Source organism: Nerophis ophidion, linkage group LG06 (genome assembly GCF_033978795.1).
Source record: "Nerophis ophidion isolate RoL-2023_Sa linkage group LG06, RoL_Noph_v1.0, whole genome shotgun sequence".
In the NCBI taxonomy this organism is placed as follows: domain Eukaryota; kingdom Metazoa; phylum Chordata; class Actinopteri; order Syngnathiformes; family Syngnathidae; genus Nerophis; species Nerophis ophidion.
The window spans coordinates 35847952-35874161 of record NC_084616.1 but is presented as its reverse complement, the minus strand read 5'-3'; the positions used below and the strand labels follow the sequence as shown (position 1 = coordinate 35874161).

The 26210-nt window shown below is 38.2% G+C and overlaps 1 protein-coding gene across 1 annotated transcript in view; it reads right to left on the bottom strand.

Annotated features, from left to right (window-relative positions):
- Positions 1-88: 88 nt before the first annotated feature.
- The window catches only part of LOC133554629 (guanine nucleotide-binding protein G(i) subunit alpha-1-like), a 49181-nt gene continuing 23059 nt past the window's right edge, over positions 89-26210 (bottom strand). Inside the window, exons 2-9 of the mRNA XM_061903598.1 lie at positions 20143-20185; positions 19628-19769; positions 18256-18413; positions 11274-11402; positions 10495-10624; positions 8998-9151; positions 8235-8442; positions 89-1153 (exon numbers count right to left, since the gene is read on the bottom strand). Coding sequence (XP_061759582.1) covers positions 8252-8442; positions 8998-9151; positions 10495-10624; positions 11274-11402; positions 18256-18413; positions 19628-19769; positions 20143-20185 — 947 coding nt within the window. The 3' untranslated portion in view covers positions 89-1153; positions 8235-8251. The remainder of the gene's footprint in view (positions 1154-8234; positions 8443-8997; positions 9152-10494; positions 10625-11273; positions 11403-18255; positions 18414-19627; positions 19770-20142; positions 20186-26210) is intronic.

Below are 26210 nucleotides of genomic sequence, written 5' to 3'. Positions count from 1 at the left end.
CCAACATGTGTTGCATCCGACCTAGCAAGAACAGTAATTGAAGAACACCTTTGCAGTTAAAACAAGTACATTGACAACAGAATCCAGGTTTGTGGGTGAATCAAAATTTTACTTGTCTTTTGAAGTCTCTCTATTTACAATAGTTGATTATGCATAAACCCAAAGCTTGCATTCAATAATTTTTCCCTGCATTTCCCACTACCCACTTGTTAATGTATATGTCAAGCAACGGCTGATCACGATCAGCCATCACTTCAAAACACATATTTCTGAAAAAACTCCTTCCCCTTTGTATCACAACCTTTACGGCTTTGTTTGCAAAAGGCCATTAAATGTCTTTCAGGTGGATATAGACCGCCTGGTGGAAGATTTTTTAAATTTAAAACCAAACAAAGGAGCACAGCCCGCATCTAATGATTCTAAAATGAGCTAATATAAATGCAGAGAGAGCCATGCAAATTCTAAATGGGAAAACTGGCTGATAGGACTTCTTTGAACAAGAAGTGAGGGAAGAATAAAGTCGTCTTTAGCTTGAGGTGAGAGCGGTGAAACATAAATGCATGTCTTCATGGATTCTGAAAGAAAACGATATTGAGCCGACTAAGTGAATAACATTAGTCAAGACATTTTTTCAACTCCCTTTTAGGAAATTCTGTGCTGTGGCGTGTCTCAGTTAAAAATATAAAAACAGTTCAGTGTAACATACTACATAAAGTTAGATTGTGCTGCAGTGGAGTTCAGTAGAATTATATGTATGTGTTATATAATCTTTACCAAATACAAAACTGTGTCCTCCAAGGCACGTATACTTTACAAAGAAATACAGCAACCCAGTTTTTAAACTAAAAGCTATGTGTAACACAGATTTGCAAGATAACACTGAACCAGGTAAATTTACATATCAGCTGTGAAAAACAGACATACCGATGGTGAGTCTTTACCTGCCACAGGAGCAAATAACTCACAGTGATTGTTTGGCTAGCCACTCTCACAAATTTCTTCATCTCTCTGCCATGACTAAAGGGATCATGACACAAGTCTCCAAAATTGTGGATGTCATAGTTGCGGCTTAGTCCTTTTGTAAAACAATTCCCTCTGCCTTTCCCGCAGTTACCAGATACCAGCCAAGATCACCAGAAACCCCTTGGGACACCTGCAACAAAGCAAAAGATCCAAAAGCAATCAACGGCTGAGCAGAATATACTGAACAGTGTAGATTTGATTTTGCTGTTTCAAGTCAATTCTGTTCTGTTAAAATCACATTTGTTAAAGGTTTGTACAAGTTTAAAACCATGGCAATACGAATTTTCCATTAACATGTCAATGGGGTCATCCATTGTATGTTAGGCGGGCGGCACAATAGCCAAACTTTATCCTATATATATGCATTTCTTTTTTTCAGTTAATACTAAACTATATTGTGGATTTAACATGATTCTTACACATATGTGCACTTCATGTGTATGTTAATTAACTTTTCTATGTGCAGTAACTTCATTGTAGAGACAATCAATAAACAACCTCAAGTTGTATTTTCACCTCTAATTTATAGTACTCTTTACATAGTTGCCAAACTAAATTCCAATATTCAGGAAAGGCAGAATAATATGTGTAGAAGTCAAGTCTGTGTTACAATGTAGTAATAAAATAATCAGCCTGACAAGACACAGAATTGTCTTTAAAGTGACATACTGTATATTTATAAAAAAAAAAGCATCATAGCCAATTATGCAAATTACACAATTACATCATTTTGACACTGCCCCCCCAGGTCACACCCCCACTACACCACTCACCCCCTCACCCTCTGCCGCATCAAATGAATTCCCGTTCTGTGGGAAACACTGCTGCATGTACTGTTTTTTTTAAACAGATAAGGCTGAAAACAAATGATTAAATCACAAGGTGCAGCCGGACTTACACATGAAGTATTCTTACTATAATACGTTTTCGAAATTTTGTAGGCATTGTGATATGAACAATAACGATCCATCCATCCATGTCTACCGCTTGTTCCTTTCGTGGTCACGGGGGGTGATAAAGTCTATCTCAGCTGCTTTCGAGCGGTTTACGGGGTACACCCTGGACAAGTCGCTACCTCATCGCAGGGCCAACACAGATAAGACAGACAACATTCACACTCACATTCACACACTACGGCCAATTTAGTGTTGCCAATCAACCTATCCCCAGGTGCATGCAGAAAGTGGGAGGAAGCCGGAGTACCTAGAAGGAACCCACGCAGTTACAGGGAGAACATGCAAATTCCACACATGAACAAGCAAAATATCACACACTAGTTTCAATGCAGATCAAATCATCTAGAATAGCAAAACCACTAAATACAGAGAAACGTAATTTGCAGAATCTTTTTTTAACGGACGTCTTGCATTCATGATGGCTACCGCTGTTGTTATGTACGGTCATATTTCAGCATTACTGTAAAGTAAAAAAGATTAGCACCCTGCTACATTTTGAGTATAATAAGTTATGTACATATATTATCTTAACATTTTATATTGTATGTCTGTAACACTCTGTGCAAGGTGTGATCACTGGAAAAAGGTGGAAAGTTACAATAAGGCAAAAAATGGTAAATGGTTGTACATGTATAGTGCCTTTCTACCCCTTTTTTTAAGGAACCCAAAGTGCTTTGACGCTACTTCCACATTCACCCATTCACACACACATTCACGAACTGATGGCGGGAGCTACCATGTAAGGCGATAACCAGGACACATCAGGAGCAAGAGGGAAGTGTCTTGCTCAAGGACACTTTACATGTGTAAGGACAACAAAGTCCTTACACAGTCAGTGGCCATAACCCAGCACAATAATAGCCATAATTCGAGAGTCATTACATATTAGCGATGTAACGATTGATCGATACAGCGATAGCTGGATTTGTATTCCTAAATTTTAAGTATATTGATCTGTGGTTGGCAAGTTTGCCTTCCAAGAGACAACTATCGATCCAAAATTGTTTGAAAAGAGGATCGATTTTATTGATACTAGAAAAAGGAAACTATTGGATTAGAGAACGGTACATTTTATATTAAGTTCAGCAGTTGTAATAATAAAGATTTTAAGCGTTAAGTCTATTTTTTCCGTCTGTGGCATCATTAAAACAAAAATGGCGGATATCTACGGTGGTCTATAAAGGTCCTAAGAACAAAAAACTTCACAAGACAATAGTGTAATATTTGTGACATGTGTCTGTGTGCCTTTAAAAGATGGTGCTGTTGTGTGTGATGTGTGCAAATCCTGCAAGAGTTTGGGTGTCTGTGTGTTGAGTCAACTTAAGTGTCTAAACGTGAGTTGTGGCGATCAGCAGCTCTTGTATATACAGTATGTGTGTTTGGACTCCCTGAGTTTGTTATTGCTTGTTAAGGAAGCATCGAAGACAGAGTGTATCTCCGACTGTTAATTCTCCATTGCCGGTATTTCAATATCATAACTTTCAGCTAAAGCACGATTGCAAAAGCCACAACAAATACAAACAACACAACACAATGATAAAGCTGCAACAAAACTTTAAAACATTTCCCTCTAGCCTCTGTTGAGGGCGGTTGCACTCTCCCTTCCCTCCTTCCCTGCTTGCCCTCTTTGTCTTTGTCCTTGTCTGAACTTTTTTAAAAACATCTTTCTTTGCGCTGTTCTCTAATCCAAATTTCAATATGAATATGATCAGCTGGACTCTTGACGCAATTGACACAGTCTTTTTGACAAGAAAAAGAGGTTCGGGGGAGCCTGGCTGCCCTGATGGAACCATCACTGCGAGTTACGTGAGGGACTCCTGGAACACATGGAGAATCATGTGCCTCTCAGCCCTTTCCATCGAGAACGTCGAAGACATCTACCTATTTGGAGCTGTGATCCCGGGGCACTTGCTGATTGGGCTGGGCATTGCTCTGGTGTATCGACAAATTCGGAAGACGATGGCAGCCACTCAAGGGGCCCAACGGCTGTTCAACGCAATGAAAGGATTGGGTCGAGCTGTGGGAACACAGACTGGAGCGATTTCTGAGTTGAATCGCAAATTGGATCTCATCTTGGAAAAGTTTGCAGAAAAGGAATAATTAATTGGAATCGAAGAAATTCCAGCATGGACAACAGAGGAGATAAGTCACTATTTTGTCTTCTCGAAGAAAAACTACTTTTTATCTACGATTGAGACTCCCTGAATGGCCTTGATACGGGGACAGGCTGTTCTGAAGAAAATCTCCCGAAGACTCCTCAAAGATAGTCGCTTTTGACCTTCCTTTTTGTCAACAACATCTGTAGCCAAACTTTATCGGCCTAAATCATACAAAAACATTCATCATCTCTCCCAAGTTAATTGGGCATATACGCACGCATAATCCCCACCCTTGAAATCAACGCCTTCACCACCGCTTAATTCCTCTGGGGCTGTGGATGGCTGAGCGGTACTATAGAGCGACAGCGGGCCTCTTCAAACCCGCCCCTCCCTCTGTTGCAAGTTGGTGTGATATATGTATGTTTAATGTGTGCCATGCTATGTGAGTTTTTTTCCTTGGACTCAGTCTAGACCCCTACTGAGGGTCTAACTTAGACTGATATTTTCCTCCCCCCACCCCCCTCTCCTAATGTCACCCTTTTCTCGTCTTTTTAAGGAGCGCTGATCCGTCGGCGGTCTCGTCTTGTCCCCCCCCCCGTAACGTATGTCTGCTCTTAGCGGGACTGTGCCGAAAATGGAATTTCAGTTCTGATGTGTCTTGTACATGTTGGAATGGACAAATAAAGGGTTTCTTCTTCTTCTTAAACAACAGAAGACACAGCCAACAGAATGGATGTGACAGTGTTGCAAGTTCTGCAACGCACCGACTCTTGGAACACAAGGAGAAGTAATTTGATAAAACAAATAAATAGAAGAGATGGGTAACGGAGGCTATAGAAATTATGAATTGAGGTACAAACACCATCAACAGGGATGAGCTTCCGTTTAGCACACCAGGGACCCTGTCTATCATCGGTGACACGGGGGTGGACAACAGATATTGTATGGCCGGGTCGGGGACCTTTATTAAGCAGGTAAATCTACTGGTAAAATGTTGGTTACTGTACTTTTAAAGAAAAATGTTTCAATGTTTAAAATGTGAGCATAAAGTGTTTCTTCTTGTTAATTCAATCTAAAGTGTTGGTTGCTCTTTCTTTATTAAAATAAGATGTGAATGCATTGTCAATCAATTGCTGTTCACTTGCTTGTCTGTATCCATTATTAATTTATATCGAAAATATAGGAAACTTCACCTGCAGTGTCCAGAATCCAGTATTGTTTTCACTGTCACACTGCTTGATTTGTTTAGCTAAAAAGTGACTGAATCATATCGGCAACTCCATATATCGAGTCAAGTCATTGTTAAAATGAATTCTTACACTCCTATTACATATCATATGTTTCGTACATTATCAATTTTACAAAAAAACGTTAATTTTGGTGAAAGAAATATATAAGCAACGGAAAATCTGAGGAGTCACTTAAGCGCTAAAATACTTTTTATTAAGTCGTGCTATAATAACAGAGTTTCAGAAAAGAGATGGGCTTCCCATCACTAATACATATTTACTGGTTGTACTTCCTGGTCTTGTCTGAATAGTTTCACCACATCATGACAGTCCTGCCCCCTTCTTATTGCATCAGACCATTAGTTTTAGGTAGTTTTAGCCGTCATGTCCCGCCCACTTGTAGCTCAAAATCATTTTTGGCATCTGCTCCACTTTACTCTTTGGCTTGATTCATTTTGTTGTTATGTTTCAGTGTCTCCTATGTTTATATTCAAATAAATGTTATTTAGCTCTCTGCTTGCCTGCTTGTCATGTTTCCAGTCTGCTGAATCTCCAACAACACCCGGCTGTGAAAATATTAGTTTGACATTCTACTCAAAGTTGCTCACATAATTATAACAGAGTGTGGAAAAAAACACTTTAAAAGTAAAGCTATTATTTTTAGGTATTGTAGCCTTCATCTTTTCTTGTGCTGTAGAAGGATGAATAAAAAAAAAAATCTGATTAATCAAACAATTGAATTGTAATTAATCAATCACAATAATAACTTGCTTGCATAATTAAATTTAACTTTAAAGAACGTCTGCAGAGACAACTAACTTCCAACAATCTGGCTGCTAAATATGGGCTAGTATTTTGTTCGCTGATAAATAGTTGCTCATTATGAGTTCAGCAAAAACAGACTTCTTCTCTGTTCCCCGCTTTTCTTTGTGGAGACAAAGTGCACAGAGAGTCACGGCACACGACAGAGTGATTGTTTTCAAAACAAGGCGCATGTCCTTCACTGTGAGTTCCCTCCTGTCTTACGGTTTCAACAGAAATACAACTGACTTAATGGATCTCACATTGCTTTGTTTTTATTTGCTTTGGAATGTTGGTCAATACATACTGTAAATACAGTACAACTCAGGTGGTTCAACATCTTTTTTTAACAAGTTAGTCAACTTGCAATGTGTTTGGATATAGAACCAATTGCTAACGTAGGGAAAGGCACAAATTGAAGTAATCTGTTCCACCAAACTGTCAACATTATGAAACCTTTATTAACTTTGGATCTGCCTCTTTTTGGATCGAATCAAGGTCCACAGATTGAGAGTGGAAAGCTTCAGCCAACGAGTTAAAAGCCTGAGCTGTCAGCCCATTGACCAGCGCAACTCTTGTGGTGCCAGAGTGTGAGTTTTACCAATATAATCTCGCACGGATGCAATAACTGACATCCGTTACACACACATGCACTATTCAAAGTCATGAACAACATGAACTGGCAAACAAGTGTAAAAAGTAAATTAACTGTTGTGTCGCAAACATCACGTCATACGATTCTTACCTATTACTGTAACCGTATACAATTGTAAAAAGAAGGGCGGAAAGTGATAAACAAGAAAAAAAGAGTAAACTTTACAGTCTGTCTTTTAATTCTGATGTTGATTTACAGGCGCTTGAGCAGCCAGTGCAATAGTTTTTTTTGTGTTCCAGTGATTACATGGTCATTGTCTTTGGAATAACTGTGTGGTGGCATTGCACAAAAAAGTAAAACACAAGTGGAGATAATATTTTTGATCTTATCTTGCAAGACATGCAGATGTTTCACAATACCTGGCATACGTGACAATTTTAATCGAGTTTAAATTTGAAAAAAAAAAAATACTAAGATGACAGAAAGGCTAGCTTAGTGATATACATACTTATCAACCTTGAGAGCTCCGAATTCGGGAGATGGGGGGGGGGTTTGGTGGTAGCAGGGGTGTATATTGTAGCGACCCAGAAGAGTTAGGGTTGCAAGTGATTCTGGGTATTTGTTCTGTTGTGTTTATGTTGTGTTACGGTGCGGATGTTCTCCCGAAATGTGTTTGTCATTCTTGTTTGGTGTGGGTTCACGTTGAGGCGCATATTTGTAACAGTGTTAAAGGTGTTTTTATGGCCACTCTGTGTGACCTGTATGGCTGTTGATCAACTATGCTTTGCATTCACTTGTGTAAAAGCTGCATGTATTATGTGACAGGGCCGGCAGGCTATTTGTATGGACGAAAAGCGGACGTGACCATTGGTTGAAGAGGATGCTAGAGACATTCCCTTAAAGGCACGTCCCCATTATTATTGTTGTCCGGGTGGAAATCGGGAGAAATGCTGGAGAATGGTAGCCCTGGGAGATTTTCGGGAGGGGCACTGAAATTCGGGAGACTACCGCAAAAATCGGGAGGGTTGGCAAGTATGGTGATAAATGCCTCTATCACTGCTTTCCTGCCCCTATAAAACTTTTGCTGAAATAAAAAAAAATAAAAAAAGAAGACCCCAATAATTTGAAACAATGCAATTTTGTTAAAATGTCATTGACCTTTTTTTTTATGTTTTCCTAAATATACATAATTTTTTTTCTCAAAACTTAGTAACAGTATTATCTAAAGTCCGATCAGGGTGTATTTTGAAGCAACATTTGTCACAGAGCACAGCCTCTCCTCACATATTTTTGCACTGATATACACTTTGACCTAATCACAGACCATATAACAACCTACGGAGCCTTTTAGATAATCATCCATAGGTCAAGTAAAAGAGCAAGTGCGTCGAAAAATTATTCGGGTGATTACTCTGAGTTGCTACATGATTAATGCGATCATTAATTAACTACTTAAATTTGACAGACCAAAATTTTGTAAAATAAATATAATATATAATCATCCACATATCCAGTTGACTGATAAGCTTACCTTCAGGTCCTAAATCTTTAGTAGAGTCCGATATCCGTCAGGTTGATTTTGATAATAACATCGGTGATAACGTCAAACACAAACTGCACATTCTGGGTGTCTGTGGCACAAGTAAAGTGGGTGTAGATCTCCTTGCTGGCCTTTTTTTTATTCAAGTCTTCAAACTGGCTTTGGATGTACTGCGCTGCCTCCTCATACGTGTTTTCACCTATATAAAAAAAGGTAAGTGTTTATGTCTAAATGATTAAGTAAGAAAGTGAAAACACCGGCAAAATAGCAAAGAACTGAACAGTGTCCATCGTGGACAGTGAGAACATTTTTCATCATTGAACAGACAAGCAAAAGCAGGTTAAAGTATATGTTCAGAATGGAGTCTAAAAGTGCTGTTGTGGCACCATGAGCTGTGGTTTGCTGTTTCACACATGTTCAACTGCAATAGTACTCAGCTGTCAAAAGTCAGCCACATACAGAAATTAAAGTAACAGACATTTAACATTTGTATCTTATAACCAACCTGCATTTACAAAAACACTTACCGGTACTAGAAATACTTTTCTAGATAGACATTTGACAACTAAATGGATATATTCAGTCCGTATGGGTCAGAACACTCAAAGTCAAGGAAGTTTTGCTCATCGCAAACCATGTTTCAAGATAAGCGCAAAAAATTACAATCTGATCGCATTGTTGTCAAGTATGACATATCGGTTATGTTTCCCATTACGTACATTAAGGTTAAACCTGTAGATGCTGTTTGTTTTACCTTTGTACTCGGGGTAGCAAATTGTAAGAGGACTCCTGCCTATCTTCTCCTCAAACAAGTCCTTCTTGTTGAGGAAGAGGATGATAGAGGTTCTTGTAAACCATTTGTTGTTGCAGATAGAGTCAAACAGCTTCATGCTCTCATGCATGCGGTTCTGAGGAGAGAGACAAAAGCAAAGATAGAGTAACTTGGTTCTTAAACGTCATTATGTTGTTCATATACACCACTGACGTGCGGTTAGATTCATACTTTTACTGTTTAATTTGAGTTGTATTCAATGTTAATTATAACAATAACAATAACAATAAACAATACAAATACCATTTGTTTTTATCAGGACTTTGTCTACCCTTGATTGAAAAATGGTTGATATAGCAGAATAAATTAATGTTTCTGAATAAAGTTAATTGTTATTTTCTTAATTTAAATGCTGATGGCTAAATTAGTGACCAGGAGTAGGCTTCATAAACAGATTAGTCAACTAATCGCTAAAATAGTTGATTTAGTCAGTTAGTCAAATGTTGCTGCTCGCCTTTTAACTGGCACATAGTACATGAGCACATTACTCCCATTTTAGCACTCTTCAATGTCTCGCAGTTTATTTTATATGTCATTTTAAAGTTTTATATTGATGTATTTTAAATCTCTTATGGATTAGCGCCAGAATAAATTTCAGATCTTTTAAAAAATCTACACACCAACAAGGTCTCTGAGGTCAGCTGATCAATTTCTTCTTTTCATCCATAAAACCCGGTAAACTGCAGAGGGTATCTGGCATTTTGAGCTGTGGGTCCGCAATTTTGGAACGATATCCCTCTGGTTAGTCGGACATCTCCCTCTTTAATTAATTTTAAAACATGTCTTAATACATATTTTTATTCCTTGGCTTTTAAACCAGCTTGAGCGTTGTGCGATCTTAGTACATTTTCTTATCTCTTATGTATATATTCTCTTTTTTAGTTTACTCTTGACTGTTGTTAGATTTATTCTGCTTTAAAAATGTGTGTTTTAACTACTGCGCAACACTGTTAAACTTTCATTGTTTTTGCAATGTGCTACACAAATAAAGTAGGTTGGATTGGATGACTCGTCGTCTATAAAAATAGTTCTTTGACTGCACTGCAATATCAAGGTAAGGTCGCTTGCGCACTAATCAGACAGGTCTGGCTCCCAGCGGCCACATCATTGGTTTCCACCCTGTATAGAGCCAAGTGCACTCAGAGTAGGGCGCAGTGCACTAAGAGGGAAAGCTTACTTGCGCACTAAAGCAAAGAGGATAGGCTACCCTAGAGTCCATTATACGCTTCTACCCTATCAGGAAATGTGCATATGCAATGATATATATCAATTATTTTTTTAAGTGATTGGAACACATTTGTAACACTGTTCAATAAACAAGTGTTTGTATTTCTTTACGTTATCATTATTTGTTTTGTTCTATGAACATGACCGAACATCCCTGATACATACAAACACCATTAAGACAAAATAACAAACCATCTCTTCATCCTCAGCCAAGACCAGGTCATAGTCATTGAGAGCCACACAGAAAATGATGGCTGTGACTTCCTCAAAGCAATGAATCCATTTCTTCCTCTCTGAGCGCTGACCTCCGACATCAAACATTCTGGACATACAGAAAGCAAAACTGTACAAATATAATTGTATTTGTAGCTACACCCTTTTATTAGACATTAGCATGGTCTCTTGCCAGCACAACACCTCTGAGACGGACAGAAAATATGCTATTCCAATCAATTTTCTCTTTTCTTTGTAATTATTGTTTTTAGGTGGAATACCTGCCAGTTTCCATCCACTTCATTATCAATTGAAATCCCTAGTGGGACATTAATCCATCCATCACACAGAATAAACAAGACATCGCTTCTCTCTGTCTTTTGAAGATATGCAAATGAAGTATTCAATCATAGTTTGTTACATTAGCATGAAAATGAAGAATAATCGAGAAGAAAGCAGCACGTCTTGAAACTAAAGCACTTTGATCCATCAGCAGTAACACTAATAGAAGTTTGCAGAAGTGGATATAGCAGTATTTGGCAGATAATCTAAATAGTGAACAACACTTAATGCAGTATAATTTATTGTGTTTGCTGTAGTAAAGCTGACTTTATATATCCCCTGCAAGCTATATGGAGGCTCCAGACATTAGTGTTTATCTGTAAATCAACAAATTAACCCAACCTCAGGTTATTTAGTAATGGTATTTTTGTGCCACAAACACCCCATCTGTTGTCTTATGTGCAGCTTTTACTAACTTGAAGTAAAGCTCTTTGAAGGTAAAGTGAGTTTCCACGATTCCTGTGGTTTTGACACGCGTCCGCAGTACATCTTGCTGGGTCGGGATGTAGTTGGGCTGACAGAGCCTGTCGAAGTCATTCAGATAGCTGCAAAACAGAATATATGGTAAAATAAGATCTCGGGTCAGTCGGCAAGACATGATCAGAGGCCAAAAACATTAAGGCTATGGGTGTATGACACATTACACCAAAGAAACTATAACGCAGTGTTTTTAGATAAACATTGTTTAATCGATTTAGAGTGCAGCAAAGTTTGGACAAGCACTGTGATTGAACACACAACTCCGAAATATAATGTTAGCACAGATGCTAGTGTTAAAACAACAGGATATTATGCAACTGTATCAGTAAAAGAACTTGCTGACCTGACCGTGGTATTTTCAGGTTATATTACTATTAGGGATGCCAACACACTGACAAATAAATAAGGGGCACTTTGTTGGCAAGGCTGGCTGACCAGATTATCTTTACTCCTACCGGCACAGAAATTTATTTTTCATGTTTTGCCATTAATTTATTTTTATTTGTGTGCAACTATTTGTATAATATTTGTCTCAAACTTTAATTGTATTAGATGAATGTTTAGGAATAATACCTTTTTCAAAATGTTCCATGTTGATGACGTCATCTTGCTCATTTAGTTTGAAATATTCCACAAACGGGACATTTGGCTTTGCAATCATATTTTTTCCTCCTAATTTCTGTTAATTCAGGGTGCTTCTCTCTAGCGAGTCGAGACTAGCAAGGCTCTGTCTTTGCATCGTGTGTGTGTGTAAGCTGATTTTCTGAGACAAAGATTGTACAGTGCGTCAGGAAAGTATTCTCAGCGCTTCACTTTTTCAACGTTTTGTTATGTTACAGCCATATCCTAAAATGGAATACATTCATTTTCGTCCTCAAAATTTTACACACAATATCCCATTATGGCAATGTGAAAAATGTTTTTGTTTATTTTTGCAAATTTATAAAAAAATCATAATAATTTAAAACAAAAAATCACATCTACATAAGTATTCACAGCATACGCTCAATACTTTGTTGATACACCTTTGTCAGCAATTGCAGCCCTAAGTATTTTTTAATATATTCCTCTTTGCAGCGCCTCTCATGCTCCATCAGATTGGATGGGATGTGTTGATTTTCATTCAGGATGTTTCTGTACATTGCTACATTCATCTTAGTCTAGTCAGGGAGGTGACCAAGAACCCGATGGTCACTCTGTCAGAGCTCTAGCATTCCTCTGTGGAGAGAGGAGAACCTTCCAGAGGGACAACCATCTCTGCAGCAACCAACCAATCAGGCCTGAATTGTAGAGTGGCCAGGTGGAAGCCATTTCTTAATACAGTAAAACGTTTGCCAGTATGCACCTGAAAAACTCCCTGACCATGACAAACAAAATGTTTTGGTCTGTTGAGACAACGATTGAACTCTTTGGCATAAATGCCAGACATCTTTTTGGAGGAAACCAATGGTTCTCATCCAACCTGATGCAGTAAAGAGGCAAAACTGTCCAAGGATAGGTGTGACAAGCTTGTGGCATCGTATTCAAAAAAACTTGAGGCTGTAATTTCTGCCAAATGTGCATAAACAGAGTATTGATCAAATAATGTGAATACTTATGAGTTTTTATATTTTTAATAAATTTGCAAAATAAAAATAAAAATTGTCATCCATTGTAATTGTGTGTAGAATATTGAGGACAAAATTGCATCCAGTCCATTGTTGAATAAGGCTATAACATTAAAAAATGTAGAAAAAGTGAAGCGCTGTGAATACTTTCCAGAAGCACTGTAGTTGACTGATAAGAAGACACGGACATGATAATTATTGATGACAGCAACATTATCAAGTGTAATCTAATGTATCATTTGATTACAGTCAGACAATCACATAATAATTTAGCTTCATGTCTGCAACTGTTACCCTTCCTGACACAATCCAGTCTAGGAATTAACCTGCACCCTCCTTATTCTCTCATTGATGAGAGAATAAAATTGTAGTACAAAGCGTGTTTCTTTGAGGCTTGATACAGGACAGCGTATTTATATTTTGTTTTTAAAGAGACGGTTTGCTACCCTAACTACTACTGCTCCAATGTATGCTTCAAACAAAATCAAATAACTTAATCACACCGACAACACATTTGGTCGTCTGCAGAGACAATTAACTTCCAGCAATCTAGTTGCTAAATATGGGCTCATATTTTGATAAATACTTGCTCATTATGAATTTAGCAAAAACAGACTTCTTCTTTTTTCCCCGCTTGTCTTTGTAGAGAGACAAAATGCACAGAGGGTCATGGCACACGACAGTAATTGTTTTCAAAACAAGGCACATGTCCTTCACTGTGAGTTCCCTCCCGTCTTACTGTTTCAACAAAAACACAAGTGACTTCATGCCCATGGATCTCACATTGCTTTGTTTTTACTTGCTTTGGAACGTTGGTCAATACATACTGTAAATACAGTCCAACTCAGGTGGTTCAACATCTGTTTTTAATAAGTTAGTCAACTTGCAATGCGTATGGATATAGAACCAATTTCTACCGCAGGGAAAGACACAAATTGGAGTCATCGGTTCCACCAAACTGTCACCATTATGAAACTTTTATCAACTCTAGGTAACCCGCTGGATCCGCCCCTTTTTGGATCGAATCAAGGTCCACAGATTGAAAGTGGACAGCTTCAGCCAACTAGCTAAAAGCCTGAACTGGCAGCTCATTGTCCAGCGCAACTCTTGTGGTGCTAGAGTGTGAGTTTTACTAATGTACTCTCGCACGAATGCAAAAGCTGACATCCGTTACACACACATGCACTATTCAAGGCCACATTATAACAATATGAATTGGCAAACAAGGGTAAAAATAACTTAACTGTGGTGTAGCAAACATAAGAAACAATTGTGTCATACTATTTTTACCTGTTACTGTAAACGTATACAAATGTAAAAATAAGTTTCTCGTTTAATCCTGATGTTGATTTACAGGCGCTTGAGCAGCCAGTGCAATATTTTTTTTTGTGTTCCATATATTATATGGTCAATGTCTTTGGAATAACCGTGTAGTGGCATTACACAAAAAAGTGAAAGAAAAAGAAAAACACAAGTGGAGATGATATTTTTGATGTTAGTTTGCAAGACGTGCAGATGTTTCACAATACCTTGAATTCCTGACAATTTTAATCGACTTTAAATAAATAAATAAAAAAACCCAAAGATGACAGAAAGGCTGCGTTAGTGATACAGTGGGGCAAAAAAGTATTTAGTCACACTGTAAAAAAAAATTCTGTAAAAAAACGGTCATTTACTGGCAGCTACGGCTGCCAAACGAAAACCATAAAATTAAAATAAAACATTGTAAGCCAAATAATGATCAAAAACATTATATTTAGAGGAATTTTCATTAACAGTTTTGCGGAGAAATATAATTTTACAGATTTTTACTAAATTATTAAGATCAACCACCTTTAATAAAGTAACGATGCAAACAGTTCTGCAGAAAATTACCTTTATTCTACAGAGCTTTTCCAAATTATTACAATTAACCACCTTTAATGAAGTAACAATGCTGGCAGTTCCACGGAAAAATACCATTATTTTACAGATTAATTCTGAATTGTTAGGATTAGGGGTCTCTCATTCACTTTACCGGGGGGCCACTGGATGCAGGAACTTGATGCATAATTGGTTCACCTTGCATGTGTGGCTATCCTGCCCAAGCTTCATACTTGCCGGTTCTATCATTTTATCGCGAGACTTTCAGTGACCCCCACGTGGGATTGACCCAAAGTTTGGCCAAGCGACTGTGTCACGGTAGTACTGTGGCACAGCTTTGTAGCACTCTGCGTTCGCTCATTTGTCAAGTCACCAGCATGCCTACTTAAGCGCGTGATGTGCACGGCATTGTCGTATAGATGATGGTGACTGCAAGACATACTTGGGCAACAGCCACACAGGTCACACTGACGGTGGCCGTACAAACAACTTTAACACTGTTACAAATACGCACCACACTGTGAAGCCACATCAAACAAGAATGATAAACACAATTCAGGAGAACATACTCACTGTAACACAACATAAACACAACACAACAAATACCCACAATCCCATGCAGCCCTGACTCTTCCGGGTTAGCTGTCGAAGGACACCAGGAAAATACAGTAATTGTAGACATGCACCAGACTGGGAAGAGTGAATCTACAATAGGCAAGCAGCTTGGTGTGAAAAAATCAACTGTGGGAGCAATTATCAGAAAATGGAAGACATACGAGACCACTGATAATCTCCCTCGATCTGGGGCTCCACGCAAGACCTCATCCCATGGGGACAAAATGATCATGAGAACGGTGAGCAAAAATCTCAGAACCACACGGGGTGACCTGGTGAATGACCTGCAGAGAGCTGGGACCAAAGTAACAAAGGTTACCATCAGTAACACACTACGCCGACAGGGAATCAGATCCTGCAGTGCCAGACGTGTCCCCCTGCTTAGGCCAGTGCATGTCCAGGCCCGTCTGAAGTTTGCCAGAGAGCACATGGATGATACAGCAGGGGATTGGGAGAATGTCATGGGGTCAGATGAAACCAAAATAGAACTTTTTGGTATAAACTCAACTCGTCGTGTTTGGAGGAGGAAGAATACTGACTTGCATCCCAAGAACACAATACCTACTGTGAAGCATGGGGGCGGAAACATCATGCTTTGGGGCTGTTTTTCTGCTAAGGGGACAGGACGACTGATCCGTGTTAAGGAAAGAATGAATGGGACCATGTATCGTGAGATTTTAAGCCAAAACCTTCTTCCATCAGTGAGAGCTTTGAAGATGAAATATGGCTGGGTCTCCCAGCATGACAATGATCCCAAACACACCGCCCGAGCAACGAAGGAGTGGCTCCGTAAGAAGCATTTGAAAGTCCTGGAGTGGCCTAGCCAGTCTCCACACCTCAACCCCATAGAAAATCTGTGGAGGGAGTTGAAAGTCCGTGTTGCTCGGCGACAGCCCCAAAACATCACTGCTCTCGAGAAGATCTGCAAAGAGGAATGGGCCAAAATACCAGCTATTGTGTGTGCAAACCTGGTAAAGACCTATAGTAATCGTTTGACCTCTGTTATTGCCAACAAAGTTTATATTACAAAGTAGTGAGTTGAATTTTTGTTTTTGACCAAATACTTATTTTCCACCATAATTTACAAATAAATTCTTTAGAATTCCTACAATGTGAATTCCTAGATTTTTTTTCCCCACATCTATCTCTCACAGTTGAAGTGTACCTATGATGAAAATTACAGACCTCCGTCATCATTTTAAGTGGGAGAACTTGCATCGGTGGCTGACTGAATAGATTTTGGCCCCACTGTATGTGGCGCTATCACTGAATTCATGTGCCTATAATACTTTTGCTGAAATAAATCCTGAGAATTCTGAATTTCAAAGTGATAAGGCTAAGAAATGTAATGCTAAAGTAATGCTGGCCTCTTTGCATTCACACAATAAATTGCTATGTGATAGTTCAACGGCTTTAGGTGCTGCTTTGACTCTCTTCTTGCTCAGGAATGCAATGCTGTGAGCAACAAGCTCACACAGCGACCCTTAAAAAACAAGACACATCTTGCCTCCTTTGGGCCCCAAGTGGAAACACTGCCGCTATCAAAGGGTGACGAGAAGGAAGATACAACATCACAACAACAAAACACCGAACAAGACTAACATTCCAGAAAAAGAAGTGGCTCTTGTGGAATGAAGAAAGTATGAAACAAAGTGAAGGTTGAGATTAGCCAATGACACTTAGATATCTTTGTGTAACGCTGAAAATTTTTATTTTTTCTGTTTCATTCCAGCTTTTAACCACATCATGTAACTATAATATAAAACAGGGCTATTTGACTGGTGGCCTGGGTGCCAAATCCGGCCTGAGAATGACACTATAGTAAAAGTGGGAGACAAAAATGTTTGCAGCAAATTCCTAAAAACAGTTCACAGAACTAAAAACCGAGAGTTCTCCTGTTGAACAGAAAAACTTGGACCACTGTAAACACATTGAAAGATTCTTGTATTGACATTCTAACTTTGCTAGCAAAAAGAACACTGGGATACAAACTTGTGATTTACATAACTGAGGCGTTCCTCAAGGCAGGCACCCCTTTCGGTCCTCAGGTACAATTGTTTTTCGTAATGTGATTTATGTAACTAAGGTGTTGTTGTAGCTTGTTTACTTCAGATGCAGTTAGTAGTCAATCAATCAATCAATCAATGTTTACTTATATAGCCCTAAATCACTAGTGTCTCAAAGGGCTGCACAAACCACAACACGAACCACTACGACATCCTCGGTAGGCCCACATAAGGGCAAGGAAAACTCACACCCAGTGGGACGTCGGTGACAATGATGACTATGAGAACCTTGGAGAGGAGGAAAACAATGGATGTCGAGCGGGTCTAACATGATACTGTGAATGTTCAATCCATAATGGATCCAACACAGTCGCGAGAGTCCTGTTCAAAGCGGATCCAACACAGCAGCGAGAGTCCCGTTCACAGCGGAGCCAGCAGGAAACCATCCCAAGCGGAGGCTTGTTCAACGTTAAGTCATTTGTTCAACTTATTTAGTTATACTAGTGGTGTTCCTCCAGGTTTAATTTCAAGTCCTCTCTTTTTCATCATTTGGGTTATTCAACAGGTGGCCCGCCAATTTGGTTAAAAAACAACATAATTTTGCAAAAAGTCCCTAGAAAGAGCAGAGCGTTTATGTAACTCTGACCAATCCCTTTACTATTAGTCTTATTTTGGATATTTTTGGAAATATACAAAGTAAGACTAATAGTTAAGGAAGTCTGCCCCCCTGGTCCTTAGCTTTCTAGAAATGTCGCCCCCAAAACAATCTAGATTAATATTCCTGCTTGCAAGTAGCGCTCATCTGAAGCCGAAAAAAATGTTCTTACTATGCAGCAGAGTCGTTAAGCTGGTACTCTCGTGATCTGTCAAAGCAGGTCTGAACACCGCTGTCACTCCACAACCGTTGGATCACGCCGCTGAGCTCCGCTGGCATCACACCTTCCTCTGCTGCACTGGCCAGCACAAACAGCTGACGGGCATCACCCTGGAAAGATACAAGCCTTCATGGCACATAGGATTCTTGGAATGCATGTTTTAAAGGGGAACTGCATTTTTTTTTTAAATGTTGCCTATTGTTCCCAATCAACATGAACAACAAGAAGACTGATGTTTTTTTTTAACGCATTCTAACTCTAAATAAACGTCAATAGAATTTTTTTCGATTGAAACCAATGGGAGGTCCTCTTTTCCGCCCATATAGCCCTCTAAAAAAACATACAAAAAGCGCCAACAATACTACATTTACATTTTGTGACTGCAATTTTAACCAAATATTAGTGGTATTGTTATTATAAGCACTAACGCAGGCAAACATTTTTGAGTGGCGTAATGTCACAGAGAACTAACAAGCAAGTTGCTGCTTTGTTGACATCATCGTCTGGTGAGCAGCTTTCTCGCCTCAGAGCTCGTCACAATCTACTGTACATCATATACCCCGCCTTCCGCCCGAATGCGACTGAGATAGGCTCCAGCACCCCCCGCGCCCCCGAAAGGGACAAGCGGTAGAAAATGGATGGATGGATGGATATCATGCCTCTTACCTGGACTGTAGAAGGATAAGAACATAATCAGAGAAAATGGTCAAGTTTGGCATCCAATTTAGACCCGGGAAGGGCAAGAAGGAAAGATGATTGTCCACCCCACTTTTTTCTTAGTGAGGATTATAAGCCATTTTTCATCTTAACGGCAATATAACAATTTCATAACGGTTAGCATTCTAATGACAGCAACTTTGGCATCTAATTTAGATGCGGGAATGGCAAGAAAGACCTGAAATGACGCATGTCCACCCCACTTTTTCTTAGTGAAGATTATAAGCCATTCTTCATCTTCATATAACAACATCCTAACAGTTGTCATTCTAGTGACAAAATACATTGTACAGTAAGTGATAAGTAGTGATGCCATATGTTTTAAATGATCAAAACATGTAAATTTTACATGTTATGGAAGTGCCTGTTACTACATTACATACATACTTCCAGGGTGTATATAAAACATTGATGGAGGCATTTGGATGTTTTAAGCACTTTATAGGCAGAATAGAGCGACTCTGATAGGCTCCACTGTATGCAGACTTTTGATCGCATTTATTTACTCGTTAGAATTCATAAAAAAATAAAAGCATATGTGTGCTTGTCTTACATAATTACCAAAAAGTGCAGTTCCCCTTTAATTATTTTAGTATTGTTATCTTACCGCCCGGGCCTCATCCCCAAACTCTATCTTTAGGCGCCCCATGGCCCGGACAATGGCCATGATGGACTGGATGGTGTTGCTGTAGACTACCACTTTGTACTGACTGCACTCCTCCTCTGAGTAGCCATCTTCGTGAATGATTCTAGCAAACACAGGAAAAAAACAAATCCCAACAAGCTTTCAGAGATTGTATAAATATTTAAAACTGTGACCAACAATTTGTACTAATGTGGGACATGTTAGCAATCTGCAACATTTCCTGCAATGCTGTCATTAGAGCTGGAATTTGAGCTCCAGTGAGCATGCAGCATGGGTAATGTGGGAAACGATGGAGTCTATTCATGTCTTGCCAGGCTATGACAGCCCTCTGTGGCCTTTGTTTTGCATGTTGTGCAAAATGGGGAGCTTTTTTCTGTGCCCCGATGTACTCTCATTTCCACATAGATGAACCCTGTTTGTGACCACTGACAATAGAGCTCCAAACAGAACTGGCATCAACTTTGTTTTAGGCTTACTTCATTTGCTTCACTAGTGTGCTTTTCCCAGATTCTCCAGCACCTGGAAAGAGGGAAAGGAAAAAGATAATGTCATAAAACATAGCAATCTACTGTATACATATATCACACATCATACAATGTACACAATGTTTATGTCAAATCTCCCACTAAAGTGCTTTAATGTCATTTGAGTGGCGCCTTAGGTGTTGTGCACAGTCACTTTGTATTGAATTTACACACTGAAGTAATGTTCTCTCTGTTGATCAGCTGTTTGGATCAATGAGCATGTTGTCAAAATGAGCTTATGCTGTAAAGATGATCACATAAGGACAAAAAAAAACAAAAAAAACCTCAGCCAAACAAAACATATCATTTTGACGAAGACTCCACTGTAGTAAGAGCTCAATTTTGACGGTTTGCGCAAATAATGATGTAGACTTCAGAGGTGTTGCAATTTTGGGTGGGTGATTCACTTCCCATGAGAGGACTTTTACAGAATTTCGACATTCAAGCTATACAGGATGCATCAGCGGTTTTCTTGCACTGAGTGGATAACAAGAAAATCTCAACAACCTTTAAAATAAATCAGTTTGCTTTGACAAAATGCACAAGTGTAAATCAGCACAGGATGGTACACTTATTCTTATAAAATAATTAGGGCTGGGCAACGATTAAACATTTTAATCAAAGTTAATCGCACTATTTCTCTGATTAATCGCGATTAACTGCATTGTATACGCAAAGCCCAATAATGAATTCAAAAGTAGTGTGTAATGCACCTTTATTGGAATATTCTCCCACATGAACAAAAGCGCCCTGCGATGAGGTGGCGACTTGTCCAGGGTGTACCCCGCCTTCCGCCCGATTGTAGCTGAGATAGGCGCCAGCGCCCCCCGCGACCCCGAAAGGGAATAAGCGGTAGAAAATGGATGGATGGATGGATGAACAAAAGCGCCAAAACATTTGTTGTGCAAACACACTTTAAATCAGTCCTTGTTAAACAGTAGCAGTTAAATAGCATATTTTATGAAAATCAACTCAAAAAATGTAAATACAAACATTTAAGCTTATTGCCACTGCCAGGGTATTTAAGTTATCCTGTTTGTTATGGAAAATACATATAATCTACATACAAATCTCTGAACCACAATCATAACATCCGAACAGGCAATTTCTGAGGTAACAGCAGAAACATTTTTTTTAATCAGGGATCTTATGTTTAAAAAACCTATATTATAGGTAGTGGGCTGTTTTAGGGAATTTTTGATCAAATTATCTGTAGTAGCAATATTAATAATGTTGTGTTTATTCTGCATAGTGCACTTAAAATAATTATGACCATATCTAGGAATTGATATGATGGGAATTTTCCGATTGTTTGCTTGGTGCTTTGATAAACTGAACGCATATACGTGGTACTATTTGTGATGTTATGAGCCAGGGAAAAAAATAACTACCCTACCCAGCATACAACAGGAGTGACGAGCATGCGCGGTAGCCCGGTATAGGTTGTGTCGCCATGACGGCATCTTGTATGTTGTGATATGCACGCTCTGAAAGCAAACGTTAAGAACTCAGCCAACACTCCTCGTCTGCATTATTCATAAATAGACAGACAACACAAATACTCCGCTGCTTCACAAGCCGCTGGATGTAGCCGGAAAAGTATTCCCATGCTAGCTAGCCGGTCTAGCAAGCACGCGTCATTCAGTCCAAAACAGCCCGATCTATCCACATTCAGAATTGTCTGGCGGTCGTAGGTGATCCCGGAGTGACCACGCTGTAAGCCAGCCGTGAAATTTGCAGAATTGTCCGGTATTTTTGCCAAATGTTCCATCTTTACCAAGAGCCCCTCCACGCCGAAGTACATCCGGGAGATGCCATCTTGTTAAGAAAAGGCGTTAACAAAATAAAAGCATGTAAACAACATACGCAAATGTGCGATAAAATAATTGTCGGCGTTAATAGATTGATGAGTTAACGCGTAATTAACGCATTCATTTGCCCATCCCTAAAAATAATATACAATTATAAAATAAATTATAAAAAAACTAACGGGAAGAATATATCTTATTTCTAAACCTCCAGGCATCAGCAATTCCTCCATAATATATTTTGTGGAGTCCAAGTTTGTGCGGAAAAAAAAAAGATAGACATATTATAAGGCTAAAAGTAAGGATTGTTTGTTAATGATGAGACCATTCGACTATAAGTCAGCTGTGTGGACCATGACACTAACAATGGTACATGCAATTGCACCATACACAGAACTTAATTTTTACCAGCCAAAAACAAAACTATTACTTACTACCATAGGCAAAAGTGTTTTTTAATGATACAAAGCAGGGCTGTATGTGTGAATAAACTATGGCTGCAACGATTAATCGATTAATTCAGTTTAAAAAAAGCTTTGATTTATTATCTGTTGTTTCAATTAATCTTCAAAATGAGTGTAACTAATAAGGATTGCCAAAATACGGGCCGCGTGGAGTGCCTGAAACTTTACACGGACATAGCTTCTGCACCCCAGAAGAGTGATGAAACGGAGCACACATGAAAGTGATGGTGTGGTTATAACGTGATCTGTGAGGCGGCTAACAGCAAAAAGGGGTTATATCTCCACATAGTTATTAATTACACATGTTAAAAGTGCTGCGATGAGGTGGCGACTTGTCCAGGGTGTAAACCGCCTTCCGCTCGAATGTAGCTGAGATAGGCACCAGCGCCCCCCGCGACCCCAAAGGGGAATAAGCGGCAGAAAATGGATGGATGGATGTTAAAAGTGCAATTTTAATGTTGGTGATGTGCATTTACTTAAACAAAGACTGAAGGTTAAAAATAGAGACTATAAAGTTTGTATTATCCAATTACTCGATTAATCAAACAAAATAATCGATATGTTACTCAATTAATAAAGTAATCGATAGCTATAGAAGCCCTAGTATAAACATGTTTCATCTTTATAGCAGGGCTTTTGGAATCATTCCCATAGTGTAAGTCTGTCAGACTTATTCTTCCAGTCAATTCTCCACCAGTCTAATGGGCCTGACTGGCAATTGCTATTGTTTTAATTGACCTATGGCAGGGGTGTCCAAACTTTTTCCACTGAGGGCCACACACGTAAAAATTAAAACATGCGGGGGCTGTTTTGATATTTTTCATTTTCAAAGCATAACAAAATATATGGATTATTTTTCTTTTTTTTTTTTTACCTTAAGGGCTCCCAGGGACCATATAGGGGCTCCATCATTAATTATTATTTTCATTTTTTATGTAACGCTTACAGTAAATCTCTATATCAACTTCAGGTTGATATAAAGTAAAAAAAAAAAAAAAAAAGTTTTATGCCTTTTCAGTCAAAGACAACTTTGTTTTTTATAGTAAAACTGAAATATGCAGTTTTTACCCCATTGCCCAAAATATTCAGAAAGCAATGTTTGATCTGAAGTAATTGGAGCCCTAAAAAGATCAATAATTCAGGACAACATTTATTTAAATGTATTATTATTTCTGAGTAATCACATTGAAAAAATAAATAAAATCCCACCAAATATCTTTGGGATCCAAAATGTGTCACTCATAAAGTGACACATTTTTATTATTATGTGTTTTACTTTCAACACTTAAGTTAGGAGATCAACTTCAGATATATCTGTCGATTTTACTTTTGAACTACTATTTTGTTTGTTTTATGCTCTTTTGTCAAAGAAAACACTGTTTTTATATGGCAACCACACAGTATATGCACATATTTTCCACATAAAACATTATAAAGTGAAATATTTGAAGCAATTGTAGCCTTAAATAGGTCAATAATTCATTATAAAAAATAAAAAAAACTTCTTTTTTTTAGCATTGGCAATAAGAGTAAAATAAAGAAAAACAAAAGAAAAACAAACTGCCTGCATGGCAGCTTTGTGTCAACATTGCAACACTTCCCCATTAGATTTCACCTCGTTCTACTTTTTTTTTTGTGTTTTTTTAATTATTTTTGCAATAGCATTTCCAGAATGTGTGGCGGGCCACTAAACAATTAGTTGCGGGCCGCAAATGGCCCCAGGGCAGCACTTTAGACCCCCCTGACCTATGGGGACAGTCATAATTGTGGCTGATGAAATCTGCCTGGTAACAACTGGCAGGATAATGTAAGCAAAGTGGCCTGGAAAAAGAATTGTAGCTTGATCTATGTATGATCGAATGTACAGTCGTACTGTACATGTTAATGGCGCTCTCTTAATGGTGGAGCACTTTTTTTTAAAAGCAGATGACGTTTTTTGCAATCACATTTGTCCAACCACATGCAGGAATTCCCACAAAGCCTCATTTAACAATAATTTTAAAGCTTTTCTTTAAATGTGAAGAGCTGTTTGTGGGCCAACAGAAAATCATTTTACTTTGTAAAATGTGTTATCTTTCCAGTTTTTGTAGTTAAGTGCAAAAACTAGGGCTGCGAATCTTTGGGTGTCCCATGATTCGATTCAATATCGATTTTTGGGGTCGCGATTCGATTATAAATCGATTTTTTAGATTCAACGCGATTCTCCATTCAAAAACGATATTTTTCCGATTCAAAATGATTCTGTATTCATTCAATACATAGGATTTCAGCAGGTTCTACCCCAGTCTGCTGACATGCTAGCAGAGTAGTAGATTTTTTTTAAAAGCTTTTATAATTGTAAAGGACAATGTTTTATCAACTGATTCCGATAATGTGATTTTCTTTTAACTATTAAACGAAAAAAAAAAAAAAAGACTTATTCTATCTTTGTGAAAACATTGGACACAGTGTATTGTCAAGCTTATGAGATGCGATGCAAGTATAAGCCACTGTGACACTATTGTTCTTTTTTTTTATTTTTATAAATGTCTAATGATAATGTCAATGAGGGATTTTTAATCACTGCTATGCTGAAATTATAACTAATATTGATACTGTTGTTGATAATATTCATTTTTGTTTCACTACTTTTGGTTTGTTTTGTGTCGTGTTTGTGTTTATTGCTGGGTCAGGTTTGGTTTTGGAATTGGATTGCATTGTTATGGTATTGCTGTGTATTGTTTTGTTGGATTGACAAAAAAAATGAATAAATAAATAAAATAAAAAAAATAACATTTTAAAAATGACAATCGATTCTGAATCGTACAACGTGAGAATCGCGATTCAAATTCGTTTAAAAAGTTTAATGGCAAATTACTCAACTTGTGGTAAACATTTATTCATCATAAATGTCATGCAGAGCCAAAACAGAGAACTAAGCATGAAAACTCCATAGAACATATCTTATTCTTTTTGAGACTCATGCTATGACGATTACTATTGGAATATACAGTAAATCTATCTTGTGTAAGATTCAACCATCGTAAAATTTGAATTTATAACAAACCATCTATAAAAACATCTAAATATCCAATAATCAGCAATACTAGAGGCAATCGTCAATGTGACACAGCAAGTTGATTTCTTCAAACAACACCTTGTAGATTTTCATCTTTATGGACATGAGGTAAGCAATGCATGATATGTATGAATGCATAATAACTTTCATAAATGCGTCTGTACTCCACGTCATGCATTTTAATGGTGTTATCATGTAGATCCTGTACCATGTTCCCATCCAATCGTATAGCAGTAGATCATGTTACAAAGGTTTTCCTCCAGAAAATTGATGCAGAGCTGAGTCTGTTATCACTGAATAGAAATAAAGCAACAATGAGCACAACAACAAATTTAAGGATTCAAGGAATATCAATCCATTTATATTACTTCTCTATTTAGCATAGCTGGTCATTCTCATAGAAGCCTGCTTGGTTTTCTTACCATTCTGACCATCAACCTTAGCTTAGCTAGATTGTCTACTTATTTTCTTAAAGTAAATATTCTACCTACCCTTTGTACCTATTTTTGTGTGTTTTTGTGAATTGACTGTACATTTTTCAATTCACTTATGGTTAGCGTTATTGACAGTGTAACAATATCAACACAGTATTTAAACTAGTTCCTCTCTCTCTTTTATTACATGCAATTGTTTGAGCAAAACAAAGTCAACAGTACACAGTAACTAAACAAAAGCAAAAATTACTATGTA